This window comes from Triticum urartu, chromosome 1A (assembly GCF_056163025.1).
Source record: "Triticum urartu cultivar PI428250 chromosome 1A, HENAU_Tu73, whole genome shotgun sequence".
NCBI lineage: Eukaryota > Viridiplantae > Streptophyta > Magnoliopsida > Poales > Poaceae > Triticum > Triticum urartu.
Genome location: NC_141873.1, coordinates 327415664 through 327440239, shown reverse-complemented (window position 1 = coordinate 327440239; position 24576 = coordinate 327415664). Strand labels below are relative to the sequence as shown.

The 24576-nt window shown below is 46.8% G+C and overlaps 1 protein-coding gene across 1 annotated transcript in view; it reads left to right on the top strand.

Annotated features, from left to right (window-relative positions):
- Positions 1–22120, top strand: part of LOC147991078 (uncharacterized) — a 34508-nt gene extending 12388 nt beyond the window's left edge. The window contains exon 4 of the mRNA XM_087538518.1: positions 22085–22120. Within this exon, the coding sequence (XP_087394644.1) occupies positions 22085–22120 (36 nt within the window). The remainder of the gene's footprint in view (positions 1–22084) is intronic.
- Positions 22121–24576: the final 2456 nt, after the last annotated feature.

Here is a 24576-nt window from a genome sequence, read left to right as displayed (position 1 = left end):
TCCAAAAATTCTGAAAAATTTAGGAAAAATAAACAATTTGTATATAAGGACAGTGCAAAAAGTTTCAGGACCGTTTGACGTTCCAGTAAAAAAAATGTAAAATTGCGCACTACAACCAAAGTTTCTGTTTTGCACTGCACAAACCAACAAGCAATGTAAACATCCTACAGGCAAATCTTGGCAAACTATTTTTATGATACAATGGATTTGTACAATGGGATAATTATTTTTGTTTGAAAAGTTTCTGTAATCAAGGGTCACAAAGTTTCCATGGGCATGAACAAAGTTCAAGGTTAGCTCCCACTTTAACAATGCTCATCTTTCTCACTTTCGCTTTTTTTTTGAAAAAGTTTTAGGTTCCCCTATTTATTTTTTTGTTTTAAACTTTATAAAGCACACAACAGAAATAAATGACTCTCTAAAACTTCCGGGTTGTCTCCCTGGCAGCGCTTTCTTTAAAGCCATTAAGCTAGGCATATAGTGCTCAAGTAATGGATCCATCTGGATCCCAAGGTATATCAAAGCCAATTTTAATTAACAAAGATTTGTGATTTAGTAGTGGGCACAAAGTAACATATATCATGCAACAACGAAGTCTAACTCTCTTCCTATGCATCGGCATGTCATAAAAGAACAATTCATGCACACATAGTAAAGGCCAATGCATAGTATAAACAGTTTCTTGCAATTTTATCATATTGGAAACATGGAGAGGCGGAGATGTAGTTCCTCTCTCATAATAATTGCAAGTAGGAGCAGCAATCACATGCATATTATATCTATCAAAATCATCATGTGTAGTAGTAAAACGCAACCCATCAATATAATCCTTAATAAGGGCAAACTTCTCCAATATAGTGTAGTTGGGAGAATTCAAAAAGATAATAGGACTATCATGCGTGGGTGCAATAGAAACAATTTCATGTTTAACATAAGGAACTATATCAAGTTCATCTCCATAAGCATAATTCATATTGGCATCTTGTCCACAAGCATATCAAGCATCATCAAAAAGGGGTATTTCAAAAGAATCAACGGGATCATAACAATCATCATAGCATTCATCCTTCGGTAAATTCGAAAGGAAATTAAACAATGTATGGGATAAAAGAGTTATTCTCATAAGATGGTGGGAACGGGTGATCAATCCTCTCTTCCTCCTTTTGTTCTTCGCTCTCCTCCTCATCTTTTTCATCCAATGAGCTCACAATGTCATTAATTTCTTCTTCCATAGACTCCTACAAAATATTAGTCTCTTCTTGGACAGAAGAGGAGTCCTCAATATATGGTTTAAAATAAGGATTAGAAGCATAATTATCATAGCAATAATTAAGTATGGCCAAATTTTCAGATTTGTAGAGAGCAGTATCACACTCTTCAATAAAAGAAGCAATTTCACAAGTACCCCTAAAAGCAACAAATTCTTCAATTTGTTGAACATCATAGTAATTATAAACACCCTTAGTATACGAAGATACGATTCCATTATCACTAAACTCACATTGGTCAGGAAGGTGTTTCTTAGGGTCTTTAGAACAACAAGTACAATCATATATTTCACATAAATTCCAAGCATAACACTGCAAACGATGAATTTGATCCAGTAAAGTTTCCCTTTTTTCAGATATGCGGTGTCGCACATAACAAGCATGCTCATCTAAAGATTTTACCTCAACTAAGCTAGTTGGGGTTTCAGCCCGAGTACATAGGGATTAAAGATGATCCAAGTAAAAAGCTTCAGCAGTGTCATAGATATTGAGTGGTTCTTCAACCATTGGTTTAGTAGGTAACACTATTTTTTTTTGGTATTTTGCGTTTCCTACCCATAACTAAAGATAGAAAACAAGAGCACAAAATAAAAACTACTTACTGATAAAGCAAACAAGCACACACGAGAATATTCACCCCACGCTATAACTCCCCGGCAACGGCGCCGGAAAAAGGTCTTGATAACCCACAAGTATAGGGGATCAATTGTAGCCTCTTTCGATAAGTAAGAGTGTCGAACCCAACGAGGAGCTAAAGGTAGAACAACTATTCCCTCAAGTTCTATCGACCACCGATACAACTCTACGCATGCTTAACGTTCGCTTTACCTAAAACAAGTATGAAACTAAAAGTACTTTGTATGTGTTGTTGGATAGGTTTGCAAGAATATAAAGAGCACGTAAATAAAAACTAGGGGCTGTTTAGGTAAAGTAGCAATAAAGTTAGTATAGCAAGTTTGGAAAAGTGGTGGTAGGAGTTGTGAAATTGTCCCTAGCAATTGACTACTTTACTAGAACGATAGCAAGTTTTATGTGGGAGAGGTGTAACGCCCTCGATGCGGCTATATCTCCTATGTGTCGAAGCACGACTTAGAGGCATAACCGCATTGAAAGCAATGTCGCAAGTAAGGTAATCTTCACAACAACCCATGTAAATAGATAAAAGGGGAAAGGATACATAGTTGGCTTACACTCGCCACGTCACACAAATACATGAATAACAATACAATCATCCAATACACTCATGGTCCGACTACGGTACCAAAATAAAGATCAACCCCCACATGCGACAAAGTCCCCGATCTCCCCAACTGGGCACCACTACTGATCCTCTGGGAAAGACACATAGTAACAGCGAGAGTCTTCATCGAACTCCCACTTGAGCTCAAGCTCATCGTCTGGAACGGTGTCATCGGTCCGTGCATCTGGTTTTGGAAGTAAACAGTTAGTCACGGGGACTCAGCAATCTTGCACCCTCACGATCAAGACTATTTAAGCTTATAGGTAAGACAAGGTATGATGTGGAGCTGCAGCAAGCGACTAGCATATATGGTGGCTAACCTATTCGCAAAAGAGAGCGAGAAGAGAAGGCAAAAGCACGGTCGAACAACTATGATCAAGAAGTGATCCTAGAACAACCTACGTCAAACATTACTCCAACACCGTGTTCACTTCCCGGACTCCGCCGAGAAGAGACCATCACGGTTACACATGCGGTTGATTCATTTTAATTAAGTTAAGTTTCATGTTATCTACAACCGGACATTAACAAATTCCCATCTGCCCATAACCGCGGGCACGACTTTCGAAAGTTCAAATCCCTGCAGGGGAGTCCCAACTTAGCCATCACAAGCTCTCACGGTCAACGAAGGATATTCCTTCTCCCGAGACATTCTGATCAGACTCGGCATCCCGGTTACAAGACATCCTCGACAATGGTAAAAATAGTCTAGCAACACCGCCCGAATGTGCCGACAAATCCCGATAGGAGCTGCACATATCTCGTTCTCAGGGCACACTCAGATGAGCCAGACATCGGGTAGGCCAGCCCAGAGTTGCCCCTGGTAGCCCCGGACATCGCTCAGTTGGACCAGCACTTAGAGAAGCACTGGCCCGGGGGGGGGGGAATAAAGATGACCCTTGAGTCCGCGAAACCCAAGGGGAAAAGGCTAGGTGGTGAATGGTAAAACCAATGTTGGGCATTGCTGGAAGAGTTTTATTCAAGGCGAACTGTCAAGGGGTTCCCATTATAACCCAACCGCGTAAGGAACACAAAATCTGGGAACATAACACCGATATGACGGAAACTAGGGCGGCAAGAGTGGAACAAAACACAAGGCAAAAGGCCGAGCCTTCCACCCTTTACCAAGTATATAGGTGCATTAAGATAACAAAATAATATAGTGATATCCCAACAATAAACACTGTTCCAACAAGGAACGATCTCCAATCTTCACCTGCAGCTAGCAACGCTATAAGAGGGGCTGAGCAAAGCGGTAACATAGCCAATAAACGGTTTGCTAGGACATGTAGGTTTAGGGGTTTGACATGGAAATTATGGGAGGCATGATAAGCAAGTGGTAGGTATCGTAGCATAGGCATAGCAAAAGAGCGATCATCTAGCAAGCAAAGATAGAAGTGATTTCGAGGGTATGATCATCTTGCCTAAAAAGTTGTTAGAGTTGACTTGATCCTTGTAAGCGAACTCAACGGGCTCCTCGTTCACGAACTCGTATCCCGGCTCTACCCAAACAAGAACAACAAGCAAACGAAACACAATCAACCACGTGCAATGCTCAAACAACAAGATGCAAACATGGTATGATATACGGGATGCAGTAAGGGATGCATATGCAAGATTTGACAAAGAATGATAGAACCTGGCCTCAACTTGGAAATCTAAGAGTGCCACTGGAAAGGTGAGGTGATTTCGGTTGAAATCGATATAAAGATCACCGGAATCGGATGCACGATTTGGAAATGGCAAGCAAAACAAATATGGCACCGGTCTGCGATAATCAGCAAGTGACCAACTAAATGCATCAAGATAAATATGCTACAACACTCAAACATGACAACAAAATACATGGCAGGGATCCACTCATGAAGCTTGACAAAAGATGAGCACTGATCCACTCATGGCATGAAGCTACTCAAAGCACTTAACAAAAGTCCCTTAGTGACCTTGAGCCAAAAGGGATCAGAAAATACAATTGCAAGCATGTGAACATGGCAAAAACATAAACAGATTTAGACTTAGTGAAAAACAGGAGCATGCAAATCAGTTAACGAGTAGGCATGTTTACGAGCTCGATGCACTCACTACAGAGCATGACATGACAAACTAAGCATACACCCATTAAGAATACATGGCATAGAAGCTAGACATGGCAAGAACAACAACATAGCATGCACGGATCGATAGCAACATCCTCGGCAAAATCGCTAAACATGTCAACAATCTGTCAGGATTCACTTTATAGCAAAAGTAGAGCTCGATTGACTCAAGCTAGGGTGCTCCATAAATGCAAAAAATGACATGGATGGATAGAGCACCACAATATTAACAAAACATCCTTACTGATCATCCTCAAAAGAGGCACGGATCACTAGGAAACAACATGAACATATGGCATAACGACAAAATCAGGACAAGGACTTAGTGAAATTCTAAGTCCCTGAAATCAGCATTACCGATTACGCTACTTTGCAAGCTTGTGCTAGTCACCACAAATATCACAAAAATACATGGCAAGCACCTTTGTAAATATGGCATGGCATATGACAAAACACATGTAGAGCTCAGGATCATAGCATGCACACATTAATCATGGCAAAAATGACAAATAGCTATTTGATGAAACAGATCTGACAAATTCACCACATAGCCCTCTTCCAACAGAATTTTGGGCATCAAGATGAGCTCAAATGAAAATGATGCAATGAGATGAAATGATGTACTCGTCGAGACAAACATTTTGATATGCTACACGCACAAATCAGAGCCACAGATGCAGAGTTACGACATGATGAAAATTGCTAAAAAATTAGGGTTTGAGGGGAAGAAGTCAACCGAGATCTAGATCTGGTCGGCGTGGTTACTATAGCAGGGCGCAGAAAATGAGGATCGTCGGCGTGGACGAACAGCGCGGCGGCCAGAGCTTGAGGAAGCTCGCCGGCGCGAGGAGGCCCCGCCGGAGTTGCTCACGCCGGAGCACGGGGCTGCGGGCACGCCGTCGGGGAGGCAGGGGCGGCGCGGTGATTGTCGAGGTGGCGGGCGCGGCTTCCGTTGCCGGAGAAGACAAACCGCGGCGGCGCGGCCAGCTGAGGTGGTGGCGGGCGCGTCGCCGGCGCGCGGGCGGAAGGAGAGAGAGGCGCGGCGTGCTGGGCGGCTCAGCCCGGGAGGCGCGCGGGAGGGCCGGCGCTGGGCTTGGCGGGCCCACATCGGTGGGGAGGCGGTGAAGCGGTCCCCCGGGACAGGTGGCGCTTCAGGAGTGGACGGCGATGAGGGCGGACATGTCCGGCCGGCCGGATCTCGTCTGGCGGTGCGAGGAGGGGATTTTTTTAGGGTTTCGTGGGAAAAGATCCGGGACTGGGAATGGGGGTCTATTTATAGACGTAGAGGGAGCTAGGAAGCTCCAAATGGAGTGCGGTTTTTGGACACGCGATTGTGATCGAACGCTCTAGATGATGGAGAGGGATTAGGTGGGTTTTGGGCCAAATTGGAAGGTTGTTGGGCTGCAACACCAACGAGGCCTTTTCGGTCCCTCGGTTAACCGTTGGAGTATCAAACGAAGTCCAAATGGCACGAAACTTGACAGGCGGTCTACCGGTAGTAAACCAAGGCCGCTTGGCAAGTCTCGGTCCAATCCAGAAATGTTTAACCCCCACACACGAAAACAGGTAGAAAGGGGCACCGGAGGAGATAGGAGCGCCGGAATGCAAAACGGACAACGGGGAAAATGCTCGAATGCATGAGACGAACACGTATGCAAATTCAATGCACATGATGACATGATATGATATGCATGACAAGGACAACAACACACGGAGACAAAAACCTGACACCGAGGAAAGTAAAATAACTTAGGCTGGAAACGGCAAGAGTTGGGATACAGATAAGGTAAATTACATCCGACGTGTTACAAGAGGCCACTGCTAGCATATCATCCATGACTTGGAATTCTATGCACTTTTGATTGGAACTATTAGCAAGCATCCGCAACTACTAACGTTCATTAAGGTAAAACCCAACCATAGCATTAAGATATATTGGTCCCCCTTCAATCTCGTATGCATCAATTTCTATGCTAAGTTGAAGCTTCTGTCACTCTTGCCCCCCAGTACATAGTCCTATCAACATACAACTAACCCTATGGTGTGATCCACACGCGCGCTCATATGATGGGCACCAAAGGACAACAACATAACCACAAGCAATTTAAACGAATCATAGCAATTTACCAATTACCGATAGGACAAAGAAAATCTACTCAGACATCATAGGATGGCAACACACCATTGGATAATAATATGAAGCATAAAGCACCATGTTCAAGTAGAGGGTACAACGGGTTGCGGGAGAGTGGACCACTGTAGATAGATGGGGGAAGGTGATGAAGATGTTGGTGAAGATGACGGAGGTGTTGGTGTAGATTGCCGTGACGATGATGGCCCTGGCGGCGTTCCGGCGCCACCGGAAGAGAGGGGGAGAGGGCCCCCCTCCCTATTCTTCCTTGATCTTCCCCTAGATGCGAGAAGGGTTTACCCCCTGGTCCATGGCTTCCATGGTGGCAGAGGGGCGAGAGCCCCTCCGAGATTGGATATGTCTCTTTGTCTCTCTCTGTTTCTGCGAGAGCCCCACCTCCGAGAGCCCCACCTCATCATATGACATATATATGGTAGACACACCCAAAGAAGGCAATGGCGACGAGACAACGGAGGATGACCCCTCCAAGAAGCAACCCAAGCGCCGACGTCAGCGGTGCCGCTCTAAGTCTCGCCAAAGAAAAAGCGGTGACACTGACACAGGAGATAATACCACTCCGGACAGTGCCGAAGATGACAACAATCCCCTCCAGCAAGATTTAGGGCAGGAGGATGGAGAAGCCAGCCCTCCCGAGAGAGCGGCAGATGGAGAGGCGGAGGATGATAATTACATGCCTCCCTCCAAAGACGAGGCAAGCCTCGACGATGACGAATTCGTCATGCCTGAGGATCCCCTCGAACAAGAGTGCTTCAAGTGCCGGCTTATATCCACGACAAATAGCCTTAAGAAAAAGCAACAACAGCTTCAAGCTGGTCAAGATTTGCTAGCTGACAGATGGACTGAAGTCCTTGCGGCTGAGGAATATAAACTCAAACGCCCCTCCAAGAGTTACCCAAAGCGTAGGTTGCTACCTCGACTAGAGGAGGAAGCACTCAAACCTACATCTCCAACATATGATGCGGCTGACCAGCCACCTCGTGGTCGCGACAGAGAGGCATTTCAGCCAAAAGCTCAGCCTGCACTCCGACGCCACTCAAATAAAAATGCCAAGGCATGGGGAAATACGCCAGACCTGCGAGACGTATTGGAGGACAAAGCAAAACATGCAAGATCGATCTACGGATCACGAGGGCACGCCACTATGCGGGACGATAACCGTCACGCCGGATATAGTAAAAGTAAGTTCGGCCGGGCCGAACACAGCGGGCAAGACTCATTTGAGCTGCGTCGCGATATAGCCCAGTACAGAGGCGCCGCACACCCCCTATGCTTCACAGAAGAAGTAATGGATCACCAAATCCCAGAGGGTTTCAAACCCGTAAATATCGAATCATACGACGGCACAACAGATCCTGGGGTATGGATCGAGGATTTCCTGCTGCACATCCACATGGCCCGCGGTGATGATCTACACGCCATCAAATACCTCCCACTCAAGCTCAAAGGACCAGCTCGGCATTGGCTCAACAGCTTGCCAGCGGAATCCATTGGCTGTTGGGAAGATCCAGGGCACTTATGTGCGACCACCGGATGCCGATGACTTGAGCCACATAATTCAGCAGCTAGAAGAATCGGCCAGGCAATTCTAGACACGGTTCCTAACAAAGAAAAATCAAATCGTCGACTGTTCAGATGCAGAGGCCCTAGCAGCTTTTAAGCACAACATCCGCGACGAGTGGCTCGCCCGGCACCTTGGCCAGGAAAAGCCGAAATCTATGGTAGCCCTCACGACACTCATGACCCGCTTCTGCGTGGGAGAAGACAGCTGGCTGGCTCGTAGCAATAACATATCAAAGAACCATGGTACTACGGATACCAAGGATGGCAATGGCTGGTCACGTCGCAACAAACACAAGCGCCGAATCAACAGCGACAATACCGAGGATACGGCAATCAATGCCGGATTCAAAGACTCTAAAACCGGTCAGCGGAAAAAGCCATTCAAAAGAAGCACTTCGAGCCCGTCCAGTTTGGACCGTATACTCGACCGCTCATGTCAAATACACGGCACCCCCGACAAGCCAGCCAACCACACCAACAGGGATTGTTGGGTGTTCAAGCAGGCCGGCAAGTTAAACGCCGAAAACAAAGATAAGGGGTCACATAGCGATGAAGAGGAGGAGCCCCGGAAGCCGAACACCGGAGGACAGAAGAGGTTCCCCCCACAAGTGCGTACGGTGAACATGATATACGCAACCCACATCCCCAAGAGGGAGCGGAAGCGTGCGCTAAGGGACATATATGCGTTGGAGCCAGTCGCCCCAAAGTTCAACCCATGGTCCTCTTGTCCGATCACCTTCGATCGCAGGGACCACCCCACTAGTATCCGTCATGGCGGATTCGCCGCACTGGTCCTAGACCCAATCATTGACGGATTTCACCTCACTCGAGTCCTTATGGATGGCGGCAGCAGTCTGAACCTGCTTTATCAGGACACAGTGCGCAAAATGGGTATAGACCCCTCAAGGATCAAACCCACAAAAACGACCTTCAAAGGCGTCATACCAGGTGTAGAGGCCCATTGCACAGGCTTAGTCACACTGGAAGTGGTCTTCGGATCCCCGAATAACTTCCGAAGCGAGGAGTTAATCTTCAATATAGTCCCGTTCCGCAGTGGCTATCATGCACTGCTCGGGTGAACCGCATTTGTGAGATTCAATGTTGTACCGCATTATGCATACCTCAAGCTCAAGATGCCAGGACCTCGGGGGTCATCACAGTTAATGGAAACACAGAGCGCTTTCTCCATACGGAGGAGCACACTGTGGCCCTCGCAGCAGAAGCGCAAAGCAGCCTCTTAAGGCACTCCACCAGTTCGGCGATTCAAGACCAGGACACCTTCAAGCGCGCCTGGAGTAATCGGCAACAAGACCGCCTGGCATGTTCCGAGCTCGCATAGCAATGCGGCCCCCACCCCAGTACCAGTCAAACTGCGAAATCCGTGCCACGCGTACATAATTACGCATTAAAAATACCATGGGCACAGGTGGGGAGGGGGCACGACTACGGCACGCCCCAAGACGCGGCTCAACCGCACTAGGGGCTTCCCGCTTTGTTACTTTTCTCTTTTTCAGGACCTTAATCTCTCGAAACCCCGTCCGGCAGTACGGTTGCCGGACACACGATGCAACAACCAAGTAGGCAAAAAGCTACGTCGCACCACAGAACTCCCAGGTGGTCTCTGACAACGAGTGAAATACCTGCTTTAAATACCATTCCTCAGCTTGCCCTGGGAGGGGACATGTCAAATAGTCCTACTTTTTGCTTATCGCACTACTTGTATCATTCTGCTTTAACGCACCTTTTTTTAAACAATGCATAGCACTAGACTATTATCGCATTCTATATTCTTCTTTATATATATATATATATGTTCATTCATGACATTCAGCACCTGTACACTCTGGTACGGCCAATACGCTAGGGGCTTAAGCATACCCCATAATACGGTGTGAGAAGTCCGAACACTTTCGACAGTGCGGCACCCCGAACTTATAGCATTATATGCATCAACTATGAATCATGTCTTGGGTCAATAGTTGGGTTTGCCCGGCTCCCATGTTTTGGTACCTTACGTTCCGCTATATCGGCTAAGGTAGCACTGGGAGAACTACTGCGATTGTGCCCCGGTTCAGCTGGGCTAAGCACCTCAGTAGAGAAAGCTAAAACTGGCTGTCATGATAAGGCGAGAGCTGGTCGCTGTTCGAGAGGTTTCGAGTCTCTAAAGACTTATGCCGCTTAGAGCGAGGAGTCGGCTTTGTCCGGCTTCAGGCGTGTATAGCGCCCCGAATTCAGCCTTCCAAATACTAGGGGCTTCGCCAAAATTTAAAATTGTAGAATTCTATGGCTAAGTGAGGGTGATAAAGCATTATAGTCAGATTGCCTTGTTCGTTGTGCTGAGCACCTCCCTCGAAGGACCCAAAAATGGGAAAAAGAGTGCTCAGGTTTATCCCGAACACCCCAACACTCGTGGCATGGGGGCAGAAGCCAACGACTAGCCATCTCTCAGATTTGATAAACAGCCAAACATAAGGTAATATTTTAAATTCAAACAAGCGTTGCATAGCGCATATGAACAAGTTTTCATAATACTTGATCACATGCGCAAGTTCATTCAAATATTATGTCTTTCGCACACTCGTCCGCTACAAGACGGGCACCCTTCAGGACACCCTCATAATACATCTCGGGGTGGCGATGCTCCTTGCCCTGCGGCGGCCCCTCCTTCACCAGCTTCTTAGCGTCCATCTTGGCCCAATGCACCTTGGCACGGGCAAAGGCCCGGCGTGCACCCTCGATGCAGACGGACCGCTTTATGGCCTCCAGCCGTGGGCAGTTATCCATAAGCCGCCTCACCAGGCCAAAGTAGCTATTGGGAAGGGCGTCACCAGGCCACATACGGACTATAAGGCCCCTCATGGCCTGTTCGGCCCCCTTGTGTAGCTCGACCAGTTGCTTCAGCTGGTCGCTCATAGACATCGGGTGTTCGGTCCCAGTATACTGAGACCAGAACAGCTTCTCCATCGAGCTTCCCTCCTCGTCCTGGTAAAACTTTGAGGCATCCGACATGCTGCGGGGCAAATCTGCGAATGCTCCTAGAGATCTCCGGACTCGGGTAAGTAACAAGTAATTTACTTTCACATGCTTGCTTTGCATATTGAATGCCTTACCCGCCGCTATCTTCCTCATCACCTCAATCTCCTGGAGGGCCTTTTGGGATTTAGCCTTGGCATTCTTTGCGCTCTCAAGGGCCACGGCAAGCTCAGACTCTCGCGTCTTCGAGTCAAGCTCCAACGCCTCGTGCTTCGTCATGAGAGCTTGGAGCTCTTGCTGCACCTCGCCCACCCATGCCTCTTGCTTTTCCCGCTCGGTGCGCTCCTGGGCCGCTTTGTTTTCGGCCTCGGACAACGCTTGCTTCAAGGTCACCACTTCGGTCGCGGCCCCTGGCAAATTCATGATGATCCTGTCATTTTGCAATCGCATATTTTTTGTATATATATATAGACAAGGTATTACTTACCTTTGTTCTCCTTGAGCTGCCTCTTAGCAAGGCCGAGCTCTTTCTCGGACCACTCGAGGTCCTGCTTCAGTGCGGCGTCCTCCGTAGTCAGTGCGGCAGAGGTCAGCAGCGAAGCCTGCATACGCATATAGACATACTTATATTAGACTCCTGCAGATATTATGTGATCCTCTATTCGGCTTTTCTTTGTGAACACCAAACAGAGCATCAGGGGCTACTGTCTATGCGGTAATATTTTCCTATATTTTAAATACGTACCTCAAAGCCTGTTAGAAGGCTGGCACAGGCTTTAGTCAGTCCGCTCTTGGCGGACTGAACCTTCTTGATCACCGCACTCATAATAGTGCGGTGCTCTTTGTCGATGGAAGCACCGCGAAGCGCTCCCAGCAGGTTGTCCGGTGCCTCTGGATGGACAGAGGTCACCGGCACGGGCGTCTTGCCCCTTTTGGAAGGGGCCACCTGCCCGAGTCCGGAACTACTGGAGGTTCCGGCGCGGTGTTTGGCTGAGAGCAGAACTTGGGGCCCCCGGGAGCCTTCCTCCCTTTGCTCCTGGAGTCCGGAAGGTCGCCTTGAGGCGCCTCCGGGACTGTCTCCCCCCGGCTCGGTGCCTCTTGATACAATACCTCGATATTGTCCGTAGGGCAAGGGGAGTAGGCGGTCGGAAGTGGATCGCTATCCATACCCGACGAGTCCAAGGAACCGTCCGACGAGGATACATCGATAGGGGCTTGGGACGGTCTGCATAATCATATTCGGCGTTAGGAGAAGCAGTGCGACAACAGTATGCTATGAGTTACTTTGGTATCCGAATAGTTACGACTTCTCCAGGGGCTTGGCCCTGAGCAGCCACTCGTCTTCGCCTTCGGCGGCGGTGGTGGAGCAGTCCGGAAGAAGAGTCCTTCCCTTCTTGGACCCTTTGGCCTCCCCGGTTGGGGCGGCCTTCCTTTTCTTGTCTCCCCCGGCTGGAGGGGGAGCATCTTCATCTTCCTCCTCGTCTTCATGGGAGGAGTGCGTCGCGGAGTTATCGGACAATGAGTCCGATACCACCTGGCGCTAGGAACTCTTTCGGGTTCCCTTGGCCTTCTTCTTGGTCTTCTTCGGCACCTTATAAGGAGCCGGAGTCAGCATCTCCGTCAGGAGAGCGTCCACGGTGTCTTCGGGCAGGGGGGCCGGACAGTTAATCTGCTCCGATGTCTCCACCCAGTCCTGTCCGCGATCCTCGGTAAGAGAGGGAGGGACCTCGGCGCCCTTGAACAGCACCCTCCAGACGTCTTTATGCATCGTGTCGAAGAGCTCGCTTAGAGTCTGGTGTTGAGCCGGGTCGAACTCCCATAAGTTGAAATCCCGTTGTTGACACGGGAGGATCCGGTGGAAGAGCATGACCTGGACTATGTTGACAAGCTTAAGTTTCTTGCTTATCATGTTCCGGATACATTTCTGGAGTCCGTCCAGCTCTACCGATGAACCCTAGGACAGGCCCTTCTCCTTCCAGGAAGTGAGCCACGTGGGGAATCTGGATCGAAACTCGGGGGCCGCCACCCAGTTGGTGTCGCGCGGCTCGGTGATGTAGAACCACCCCGATTGCCACCCCTTTATGGTCTCCACGAAGGAGCCCTTGAGCCATATAACGTTGGGCATTTTGCCCACCATGGCTCCGCCACATTCCGCTTGTTGGCCGCCCACCACCTTCGGCTTGATATTGAAGGTCTTTAGCCAGAGGCCGAAGTGGGGCCGGATGCGGAGGAAGGCCTCGCACACGACGATGAACGCCGAGATGTTGAGGATAAAGTTCGGGGCCAGATCATGAAAGTCCAGCCCATAATAGAACATAAGGCCGCGGACAAATGGATGGAGGGGAAACCCCAGTCCGCGGATGAAGTGGGGGAGGAAGACCACCCTCTCGTGAGGTTCTGGGGTAGGGATGACCTGCCCCGTGGTTGGCAGCGGGTGCGCGATATCCGCAGCTAAGTATCCGGCTCCACGCTGCTTTTTGATGTGTCCCTCTGTGACGGAGGAGGCCATCCACTTGCCTCCCGCTCCGGACATGTTTGGAGAGAGTTGAGGAGAAGGATGTGGACTTGGGCGTTGGAGCTCGAGTGCGCAAGAATGGATGAGCAAGGAGGAAGAAGGCGTGGGTAGAAAAAGGTGAGAGCTTATCCCTTTATAAGGGCGGACGAAACTATGCGCCCCCACTAGCCTGGTAAAACTCGCTTATCCCCCAAAGCGCCGTAATTGGTGGCGCGGTTGGGTTACCCATGTCTATATTGATGAGAATCCCGTAATAAGGGGAACATGATCTCTGCTTTGACAAGACGTGTCAAGAAACCGGCTCGCGTTATGTGCGGGGCTGGTTAAAGAAAAATAGTTCGAATAATTGCCGGGCCATGGCGTGATGTCGTGCTGTCAAAACGTGTCAGTAGATTAGATTTGTGGAAATATTATTCTCTCTACGGTGGTATGTGGAACTTATTTTGCAGGGTCGGACACTATCCTTGTATTCAAACTCTTCTGTGGTGTATTCGGAGGAGGAACCCGCCTTGCAATGCCGAAGACAACACTGCGCGCCGGACTCATCTTCATTGAACCATGGTTCAGGGGCTACTGAGGGAGTCCTAGATTACGGGGTCTCCGGACAGCCGGACTATATCCTTTGGCCGGACTGTTGGACTATGAAGACAGGAGATTCAAGACTTCATCCCGTGTCCAGATGGGACTCTACTTGGCGTGGAAGGCAAGCTAGGAAATACGGACATGTATATCTCCTCCTTTGTAACCAACCTTGTGTAACCCTAGCCACCTCTGGTGTCTATATAAACCGGAGGGTTTTAGTCCGTAGGACAATAGACAATCATACCATAGGCTAGCTTCTAGGGTTTAGCCTCTCCGATCTCGTGGTAGATCAACTCTTGTATTACTCATGTTATCAAGAATAATCAAGCGGGACGTAGGGTTTTACCTCCATCAAGAGGGCCCGAACCTGGGTAAAACATCGTGTCCCCTGCCTCTTGTTACCATCCACCTTAGACGCACAGTTCGGGACCCCCTACCTGAGATCCGCCGGTTTTGACACCGACACGCGCACCCACCTGCCTCGTGGTCCCCTCGGGCATCGTCTCGCGTTGATTCTTCTTCCCAGAAATCACATATATTCCAAAAAAATCTTCGTAAGTTTTATCTCGTTTGGACTCCGTTTGATATGGATTTTCCGTGAAACAAAAAACATGCAACAAACAAGAACTGACACTGGGCACTGGATCAGTATGTTAGTCCCAGAAATAGTATAAAAAGTTGCCAAAAGTATATGAAAGTTGTATAATATTGGCATGGAACAATAAAAAATTATAGATACGATGGAGACGTATCAGAGTTTCTCTCGAAAGAAGTAAGTGAGAGGAAAGTAGAACTTGATGAGGTAATTGTACCTTCTCCCTTATTGGAAAGTAGTTCATCACATAAATCAGTTCCAGTGATACCTACACCAATCAGTGAGGAAGCTAATGATGATGGTCATGAAACTTCTGACTAAGTTACTACCGAATCTCGTAGGTCAACCAGAGTATGATCCGCACCAGAGTGGTACGGTAATCCTGTTCTGGAGGTCATGTTACTTGACCATGACGAACCTACGAACTATGAGGAAGCGATGATGAGCCCAGATTCTGTGTAATGGCTTGAGCCCATGAAATCTGAGATTGGATCCATGTATGAGAACAAAGTGTGGACTTTGGTTGAATTTCCCGATGATCGGCAAGCCATAGAGAATAAATGGATCTTCAAGAAGAAGACTGACACTGACGGTAATGTTACTGTCTACAATGCTCGACTTGTTGCGAAAGGTTTTCGACAAGTTCAAGGAGTTGACTATGATGAGACCTTCTCACCCGTAGTGATGCTTATGTCTATCCAAATCATGTTAGCAATTGCCGCATTTTATGATTATGAAATTTGGCAAATGGATGTCAAAACTACGTTCCTCAATGGATATCTTAAAGAAGAGTTGTATATGATGCAACCAGAAGGTTTTGTCGATCCTAAAGGTGCTAACAAAGTGTGCAAGCTCTAGCGATCCATTTATGGACTGGTGCAAGCCTCTCGGAGTTGGAATATACGCTTTGATAGTGTAATCAAAGCATATGGTTTTATATAGACTTTTGGAGAAGCCTATATTTACAAGAAAGTGAGTGGGATCTCTGTAGCATTTCTAATATTATATGTGGATGACATATTGTTGATTGGAAATAATACAGAATTTTTGGATAGCATAAAAGGATACTTGAATAAGAATTTTTCAATGAAAGACCTCGGTGAAGCTGCTTATATATTGGGTGTCAAGATCTATAGAGATAGATCAAGACGCTTAATTGGACTTTCACAAAGCACATACCTTGATAAAGTTTTGAAGAAGTTCAAAATGGATCGGTCAAAGAAAGGGTTCTTACCTGTGTTACAAGGTGTGAAGTTGAGTCAGGCTCAATGCCCTACCACTGCAGAAGATAGAGAGAAAATGAAGTCATTCCCTATGCCTCAGCCATAGGTTCTATCATGTATGCAATGCTGTGTACCAGACCTGATGTGTGCCTTGCTATAAGTTTAGTAGGGAGGTACCAAAGTAATCCAGGAGTGGATCACTGGACAGCGGTCAAGAACACCTTGAAATACCTGAAAAGGACTAAGGACATGTTTCTCGTTTATGGAGGTGACAAAGAGCTTGTCGTAAATGGTTACGTCGATGCAACCTTTGACACTGATCCGGATGACTCTAAGTCACAAACCGGATACATATTTATATTGAATGGTGGAGCTGTCAGTTGGTGCAGTTCCAAGCAGAGCGTCGTGGCGGGATCTACTTGTGAAGCAGAGTACATAGCTGCTTCGGAAGCAGCAAATGAAGGAGTTCATATCCGATCTAGGTGTAATACCGAGTGCATATGGTCCAATGAAAATCTTTTGTGACAATACTGGAGCAATTACCTTGGCAAAGGAATCCAGATTTCACAAGAGAACCAAACAAATCAAGAGACGCTTCAATTCCATCCGCGATCAAGTCAAGGAGGGAGACATATAGATTTGCAAGATACACACGGATCTGAATGTTGCAGACCCATTGACTAAGCCCCTCTCACAAGCAAAACATGATCAACACCAAGACTCCATGGGTGTTAGAATCATTACTATGTAATCTAGATTATTGACTCTAGTGCAAGTGGGATACTGAAGGAAATATGCCCTAGAGGCAATAATAAAGTTGTTATTTATATTTCCTTATATCATGATAAAAGTTTATTATTCATGGTAGAATTGTATTAACCATAAACTTAGTACATGTGTGAATACATAGACAAACAGAGTGTCCCTAGTATGCCTCTACTTGACTAGCTCGTTAATCAAAGATGGTTAAGTTTCCTAACCATAGACATGTGTTGTCATTTGATGAATGGGATCACATCATTAGAGAATGATGTGATGGACAAGACCCATCCGTTAGCTTAGCATTGATGTCGCTTGAAGCTACGTCGGTATTTCCCCAAAGAGGAAGGGATGATGCAGCACAACGGTGGTAGGTATTTCCCTCAGATATGAAACCAAGGTTATCAAACCAGTAGGAGAACCAAGCAACACAACGTAAACATCCCCTACACAGATAACAAATCCTCGCAACCCGACGTGTTAAAGGGGTTGTCAATCCCTTTCGAGTAACGGTGCCAGAAATTGGTCCGTGACGGGAAAAAGTTGTAATAGATTGAATAAATAGATCGCAAATAAAATAAAGTGCAGCAAAGTATTTTTGGGTTTTTGGATTAATATATCTAAAAATAAAAGAAAATAAAAGTAGATCGCAAAGGCAAATAATATGAGAAAGAGACCCGAGGGCCGTAGGTTTCACTAGTGGCTTCTCTCGAGAAAAATAGGAAACAGTGGGTGAACAAATTACTGTAGCACAATTGATAGAACTTCAAATACTCATGACGATATCCAGGCAATGATCATTATATAGGCATCACGTCCAAGATTAGTAGAATGACTCCTGCATGCATCTACTACTATTACTCCACACATCAAATGCTATCCAGCATGCATCTAGTGTATTAAGTTCATGGAGAAACGGAGTAATGCAATAAGAAGGATGACATGATGTAGACAAGATCTATCTATGCAGAGATACACCCCGTCGTTTTATCCTTAGTAGCAACGATACATACGTGTCGGTTCCCCTTATGTCACTGGGATCAAGCACTGTAAGATCGAACCCACTACAAAGCACCTCTTCCCATTGCAAGATAAATAGATCAAGTTGGCCAAACAAAACCCAAATATCGGAGAAGAAATACGAGGCTATAAGTAATCATGCATAAAAGAGATCAAAGAAACTCAAATACTTTCATGGATATAAAAAGATAGGTCTGATCATAAACTCAAAGTTCATCGATCCCAACAAACACACCACAAAAGAGTTACATCATATGGATCTCCAAGAGACCATTGTATTGAGAATCAAGAGAGAGAGATGAATCCATCTAGCTACTAACTACGGACCCGAAGGTCTACAAAGAACTACTCACGCATCATCAAAGAGGCACCAATAATGGAGGTGGTGAACCCCGTCCGAGATGGTGTCTAGATTGGATCTAGTGGTTCTGGACTCTGCGTCGGCTGGATGAATATTTCATCGACTCCCCTAGGGTTTTGGGAATATTGGGGTATTTATAGAGCAAAGAGGTAGTCCGGGGGGCACCCGAGGTGGGTACAATCCACCAGGGCGCGCCTGGGCCTCCTGGCACGCCCTGGTGGGTTGTGCCTCCCTCGGGGCACCCCCAGGCACAGCCAGGGCCCGTTGTGTTCCTTTTGGCCCATAAAAATTCTCCGTAAACTTTCGTGGCATTTGGACTCCATTTGATATTGATTTTCTGCGATGTAAAAAACATGGACAAAACAGCAACTGGCACTTGGCACTATGTCAATAGGTTAGTTCCCAAAAATGATATAAAATGGCTATAAAATGATTATAAAACATCCAATATCGATAATATAACAGCATGGAACAATCAAAAATTATAGATACATCGGAGACGTATCAAGCATTATGATCGTTTAGTTTTATTGCTATTGCTTTCTTCATGACTTATACATGTTCCTCTGACTATGAGATTATGCAACTCCCGAATACCGGAGGAACACCTTAGTACAACATAGACAAACAAAGTGTCCCTAGTATGCCTCTACTTGACTAGCTCGTTAATCAAAGATGGTTTAGTTTCTTGACCATAGACATGTGTTGTCATTTGATGAACGGGATCACATCATTAGAGAATGATGTGATGGACAAGACCCATCCGTTAGCTTAGCATTATGATCGTTTAGTTTATTGCTATTTCTTTCTTCATGACTTATACAAGTTCCTCTGACTATGAGATTATGCAACTCACAAATACCGGAGGAACACCTTGTGTGCTATCAAACGTCACAATGTAACTGGGTGATTATAAAGATGCTCCACAGGTGTCTCCGATGGTGTTTGTTGAGTTGGCATAGATCAAGATTAGGATTTGTCACTCCGTGTATCGGAGAGGTATCTCTGGGCCCTCTCGGTAATGCACATCACTATGAGCCTTGCAAGCAATGTGATTAATGAGTTAGTTATGGGATGATGCATTACAAAATGAGTAAAGAGACTTGCCGGTAATGAGATTGAACCAGGTATGATGATACCGACGATCGAATCTCGGGCAAGTAACATACAGATGACAAAGGGAATAACGTATGTTCTTATGCGGTTTGATCGATAAAGATCTTCGTAGAATATGTAGGAGCCAATGTGAGCATCCAGGTTCCGCTATTGGTTATTGACCGGAGATGTGTCTTGGGCATGTCTACATAGTTCTCGAACCCGCAGGGTCCGCATGCTTAACGTTCGATGATGATTTGTATTATGAGTTATGTGCTTTTCATGACGGAAGTTTGTTCAGAGTCCTGGATGAGATCACGAACATGACGGGGAGTCTCGAAATGGCAGAGACATAAAGAATGATATATTGGACGATGTTATTCGGACACCGAAAGAGTTCCGAGAGGTACCGGGTAAAAAATGGAGTGCCGGAGGGGTTACCGGAACCCCCCGGGGAAGTAATGGGACAACATGGGCCTTAGGGGAGAGAGAGAGAGGGCAGGCCACAAGGAGGTGGCTCCCCCCATGGGGAGTCCGAATAGGACTAGGGGATGGGGCGCGACCCCCCTTTCCCTCTCCCTCTCCCTCTCCCTCTCCCTTCCTTCTCCCCCCTTCCACCAAGTGGAATCCTACTAGGACTTGGAGTCCTAGTAGGACTCCTCTCTCTTGGCGCACCCTATAGGGGCCGGCCAGCCTCTCCCTCTCCTCCTTTATATACGGAGGCAGGGGGCACCCTAGAACACACAAGATCAATTGTTCCTCAGCCGTGTGCGGTGCCCCCTCCATAGTTTACCACCTCAGTCATATTGTCGTAGTGCTTAGACAAAGCCCTGCGCGGATCACATCATCATCACCATCACCACACCGTCGTGCTGATGGAACTCTCCTCGTCCTCAACTGGATCAAGAGCTCAAGGGATGTCATCATGCTGAACGTGTGCTGAACACAGAGGTGTCGTACGTTCTTGGATCGGTAGGATCATGAAGACGTTCGACTACATCAACCACGTTACTAAACACTTCCGCTTTCGGTCTATGAGGGTACATGGACACACTCTCCCCTCTCGTTGCTATGCATCTCATAGTTAGATCTTGCGTGATCGTAGGAATTTTTTTTGAATTACTATGTTCCCCAACACATTGGTGATAAACTTGCTCAATGTGTGACATTGGTGATAAACTAGCTCATTGTGCAGTACCATTGGTGAAAAACTAGCTCAATGTGTGGCATTACTGATGAACTAGCCCAATGTGCGGCAGGGGGGTAAGGTGTGGGTTAACATCTAATTTCTCATGTGTGGCATTGTTGAAAAACTAGCTCAATGTGCATTAGCATTGGTCATAAAACTAGGCATGTACCCTAAATATAATCCCCAAATACTCTAGCGTTCTTACCGGCGCCAAACGCTCAGGTCCTTGTCGCAACGGCCCGCTCAAATCCATGGAGATCCTCACCGCAATGCAACGCCCCGACCAGATCTGCCCAAATCCAGGACAAGGCGGCAAGGAGGATGGCCTCGACGTGGTGGGGCGCGTGTCGACGATGCGTGGATGGAGGTCGAACTCATCATCGAGGTGGTGTTCTAGTGTTGTGCCCCCAACTGAGATTTAGGGTTCGAGTAGATTGGGTTGTGGGGTAGGGGTGGGGGATGCGGCGGCACGAGTGCGATTCAGTGGCTTGTCCCTCTTCTGCCGCTTCTAGGTGGGCCACGGAAAACCTTCCCGAATCCAGCCAACCAGGTCACATCTCGCGGATCGACCATGTCTAACCCTAGCACCTGATCCAAACCATCCCTGAATTGCGATCCAATGGCTCGGATGGTGCAAGATTTTGAGAGGGGTTTGAGGGAATTTGATGGGGTTTTGAGAGTGTTTCAACGATTAGGGTTGAGCATAACTCATTTTAAAAATATATGAAAAATATGAAACTTGCACACATCATTGTTTTATGTTACTAAGTTGCTAGGAAAAATAAGAAACCACGTCTACGGATATTTTCATGAAATTCCCTTCACATAAATGAGCTCTCACCAACAAGGGTGCATGGTTTTCAAGGGAAATGAACTAGGGTTTAGGGTTAGCCATAGCATAGTTTGTCCAAACACTACCATATTTCGCATGGACCCTATATTTACAAACCAAATGTCACGGATTTGTTTTTAGTTCACTTAGAGAAGGTCGAAAAAATGCTTACAAATGGGTTTGTCTACCCTAGATTTCGAGCTCATTTGGAGCACATATTTCATGACTATGGGTTTTACTTCACAAAAGAGACGTCTTCATAGTACTTCAAGAAAGTAGCATCACATCACACAAAATGATAAATATCAAATTATTAGTAACCAAATTCAAATTTAGAACATCACAAAGTTCAAGCTCAAGTTTAGAATATCGAAAGGTACACAACATTGCATAGTTCAAGCTCAAGTTCAGACCATCAAAAAGTTCACAACATTACAAGGTTCAAACTCAAGTTCACGTCATTTCAAAGTTCAAACTCAATTTCGCATCATTTCAAAGTTCAAACTCAAATTCCAAACCTTTTCTGGCTCATGTTTCTTGCTGGATTCACCACCTTGCTCCTTGTGTTCGTTGCTGGGTTATCGGGTAGCTTCACTGACTTTGTTCTTTTGGTCTTCACAATAGGTTCTAGCGGTGGAGGTGGTGAAGGTGTACTTCTAGTAACAGAACAGGTAATGGCCAATGGGCAAAAAACTACAGTTGTGATACGTCTCCAACGTATCTATAATTTTTTATTGTTCCATGATGTTATATTATCATTCTTGGATGTTTTACACTCATTTTATAGCAACTTTATATCATTTTTTGGGACTAACCTATTGACATAGTGCCCAGTGTCAGTTGGTGTTTTTGCTTGTTTTTTACATCACAGGAAATCAATACCAAAAGGAGTCCAAACACAGTGAAACTTTTTTGGAGATTTTTTCTGGACCAGAAGACACCAGGTGGGCCAAAGAAGTACCAGAGGGGACCTCTGAGGGGAGCACAACCCACCAGGATGCGCCTGGGGGCCCAGGCACGCCCAGGTGGGTTGTACCCACCTCGGTGGCCTCCCGCACCGCCTCTTCGCCCTATAAATTCCCAAATATTCCAAAACCCTCGATGATAACCCTAGATCAGATGTTCCGCCACCGCAAGCCTCTGTAGCCACGAAAAACCAATCTGGACACCATTCCGACACCCTGGCGGAGGGGGAAATCATCACCGGTGCCCATCTTCATCATCCCGGCGGCCACCATGATGAGGAGGGAGTAGTCCACCCTCGGGGCTGAGGGCTTGTACGAGTAGCTATGTGTTGAATCTCTCTCTCTCTCTCATGTTCTTGAGATGTCACAATCTTGATGTATCGCGGGCTTTGTTAATATAGTTGGATCATATGGTGTTTTCCCTCTCTATCTTGTTGTGAATTGAGTTTTCCCTTTGAGATTTCATTTTATCGGATTGAATACTTTTATGGATTTGAGAGCACTTGATGTATGTCTTGCTATGAATACCCGTGGTGACAATGGGGTATCATATTGATTCACTTGATATGTGTTTTGGCACTCAACTCGCGGATTCCCGAGGTGACATTAGGGTAATCTATGCATAGGGGTTGATGCATGTTCTCGTCTTTTGTTTCTTCGGTAGAAATCTTGGTGCACTCTTTGAGGTTCTTTGTGTTGGATTGAGTATTATGAATCTGAATTTGCTTTGGTGTTATTTTAGTATGAACTCTTGATAGATCGATCTGAAAGAATAACTTGTGTTATTTTAGTACGAACTCTTGATAGATCGATCGGAAAGAATAACTTGGTATTATGTTAGTACGAACTCTTGGATAGTTGATCAGAAAGAATACACTACAAAAAAAGACACATCCGTGACATTTTGGGCCGAACGAATTTTTTCTGTCATGCTTATGACACTTCTATGACGATAATTGTGCCAAAACCCGGTATCATCATAGATGTTGTGGGATCCTACTTCTATGATGAAAAATCATGAAAGAAAATGGGCTTTTCGTCCTGGGCGGGCCAGAGACACAACTGCATAACATTCTTTGGGTCATCCATGATGGAAAAAACCATGGTAGAAGCGAGGGCGAGGAAAATATCGTGAAGTTCCCGGTTATGGTGGGTGGTCGGGGTCGAGCAATGCATGGAGGTTTGCGTGTTTCTCTTGTACACGTATGCGCATGTGTGCAAGGCGTTGCTCTCTAACCGAACCCGAGCGATTGCACTAGCTACATTACAGAACCCTGATCGATCCGTTGTTGTTAACTGAACCCGAGTGATTCCTTCGCTACTGCTGCTAACTGAAGCCGATCGAACCTGTTGCCTCCTTCCCTTGATGAACAGTGAGCGTTGGTAGTAGACACCGTTGCCGCTAGACAACCCCGTGGAGGGCTGGTTGAACAGTAGCCGGTGGAGGGCTGGATGAACAGTAGCCCATGGAGGGGTGATTGAACAGGACCCCATGGAGAGGGCTGGTTGAACAGTAGCCGGTGGAGGAGCGGTGGAGGCTGGATGAACAGGAGCTCGTGGATGAACAGTGGCTGGTGGAGGCAGGAGGGGAGACGCCGTGGATGAACAGTCGCAGGTGGAGGCTGGAGGAGGTCGACAATGGATGAACAGTAGCCCTTGGAGGCAGTCGACGATGGAGATGAACAGTATCCTGTGGAGTCCCGTTTTGCGATACGCCACACCCCTCCCAATCAACAGGACCCCCGTTTCGACCGTAGAGCTCCAACACAAGTCTGTTTCCTCTATTTTGCGGTACGCCACACCCCTCCCGATTAACAGGACCCCATTTCGACCGTAGGAGGTCCAAGAGAAGTCCGTTGCCTCCATTTTGCGGTACGCCAGACCCCTCTCGATGAGCAGGATACTATTTCGACCGTGGTCGGTCAAGCACAAGGCCGTTTCCTCCGTTCTACGATATGATAGGCCTTGATTCGATCGGCTATTTCGTCCAAGCCGGTTGGCTCCTGATGAGCACGACGCATTCCGACCCAGTCGGTTGCCTCCCGATGAATAGGACATTATTTCTCTGTTTCGACCTAGCCGGTTCGCTGCCCGATGAACAAGACGTCATTTCTGCCATCTATTGCCTCTCCATGCACACAAGCCCTGGCC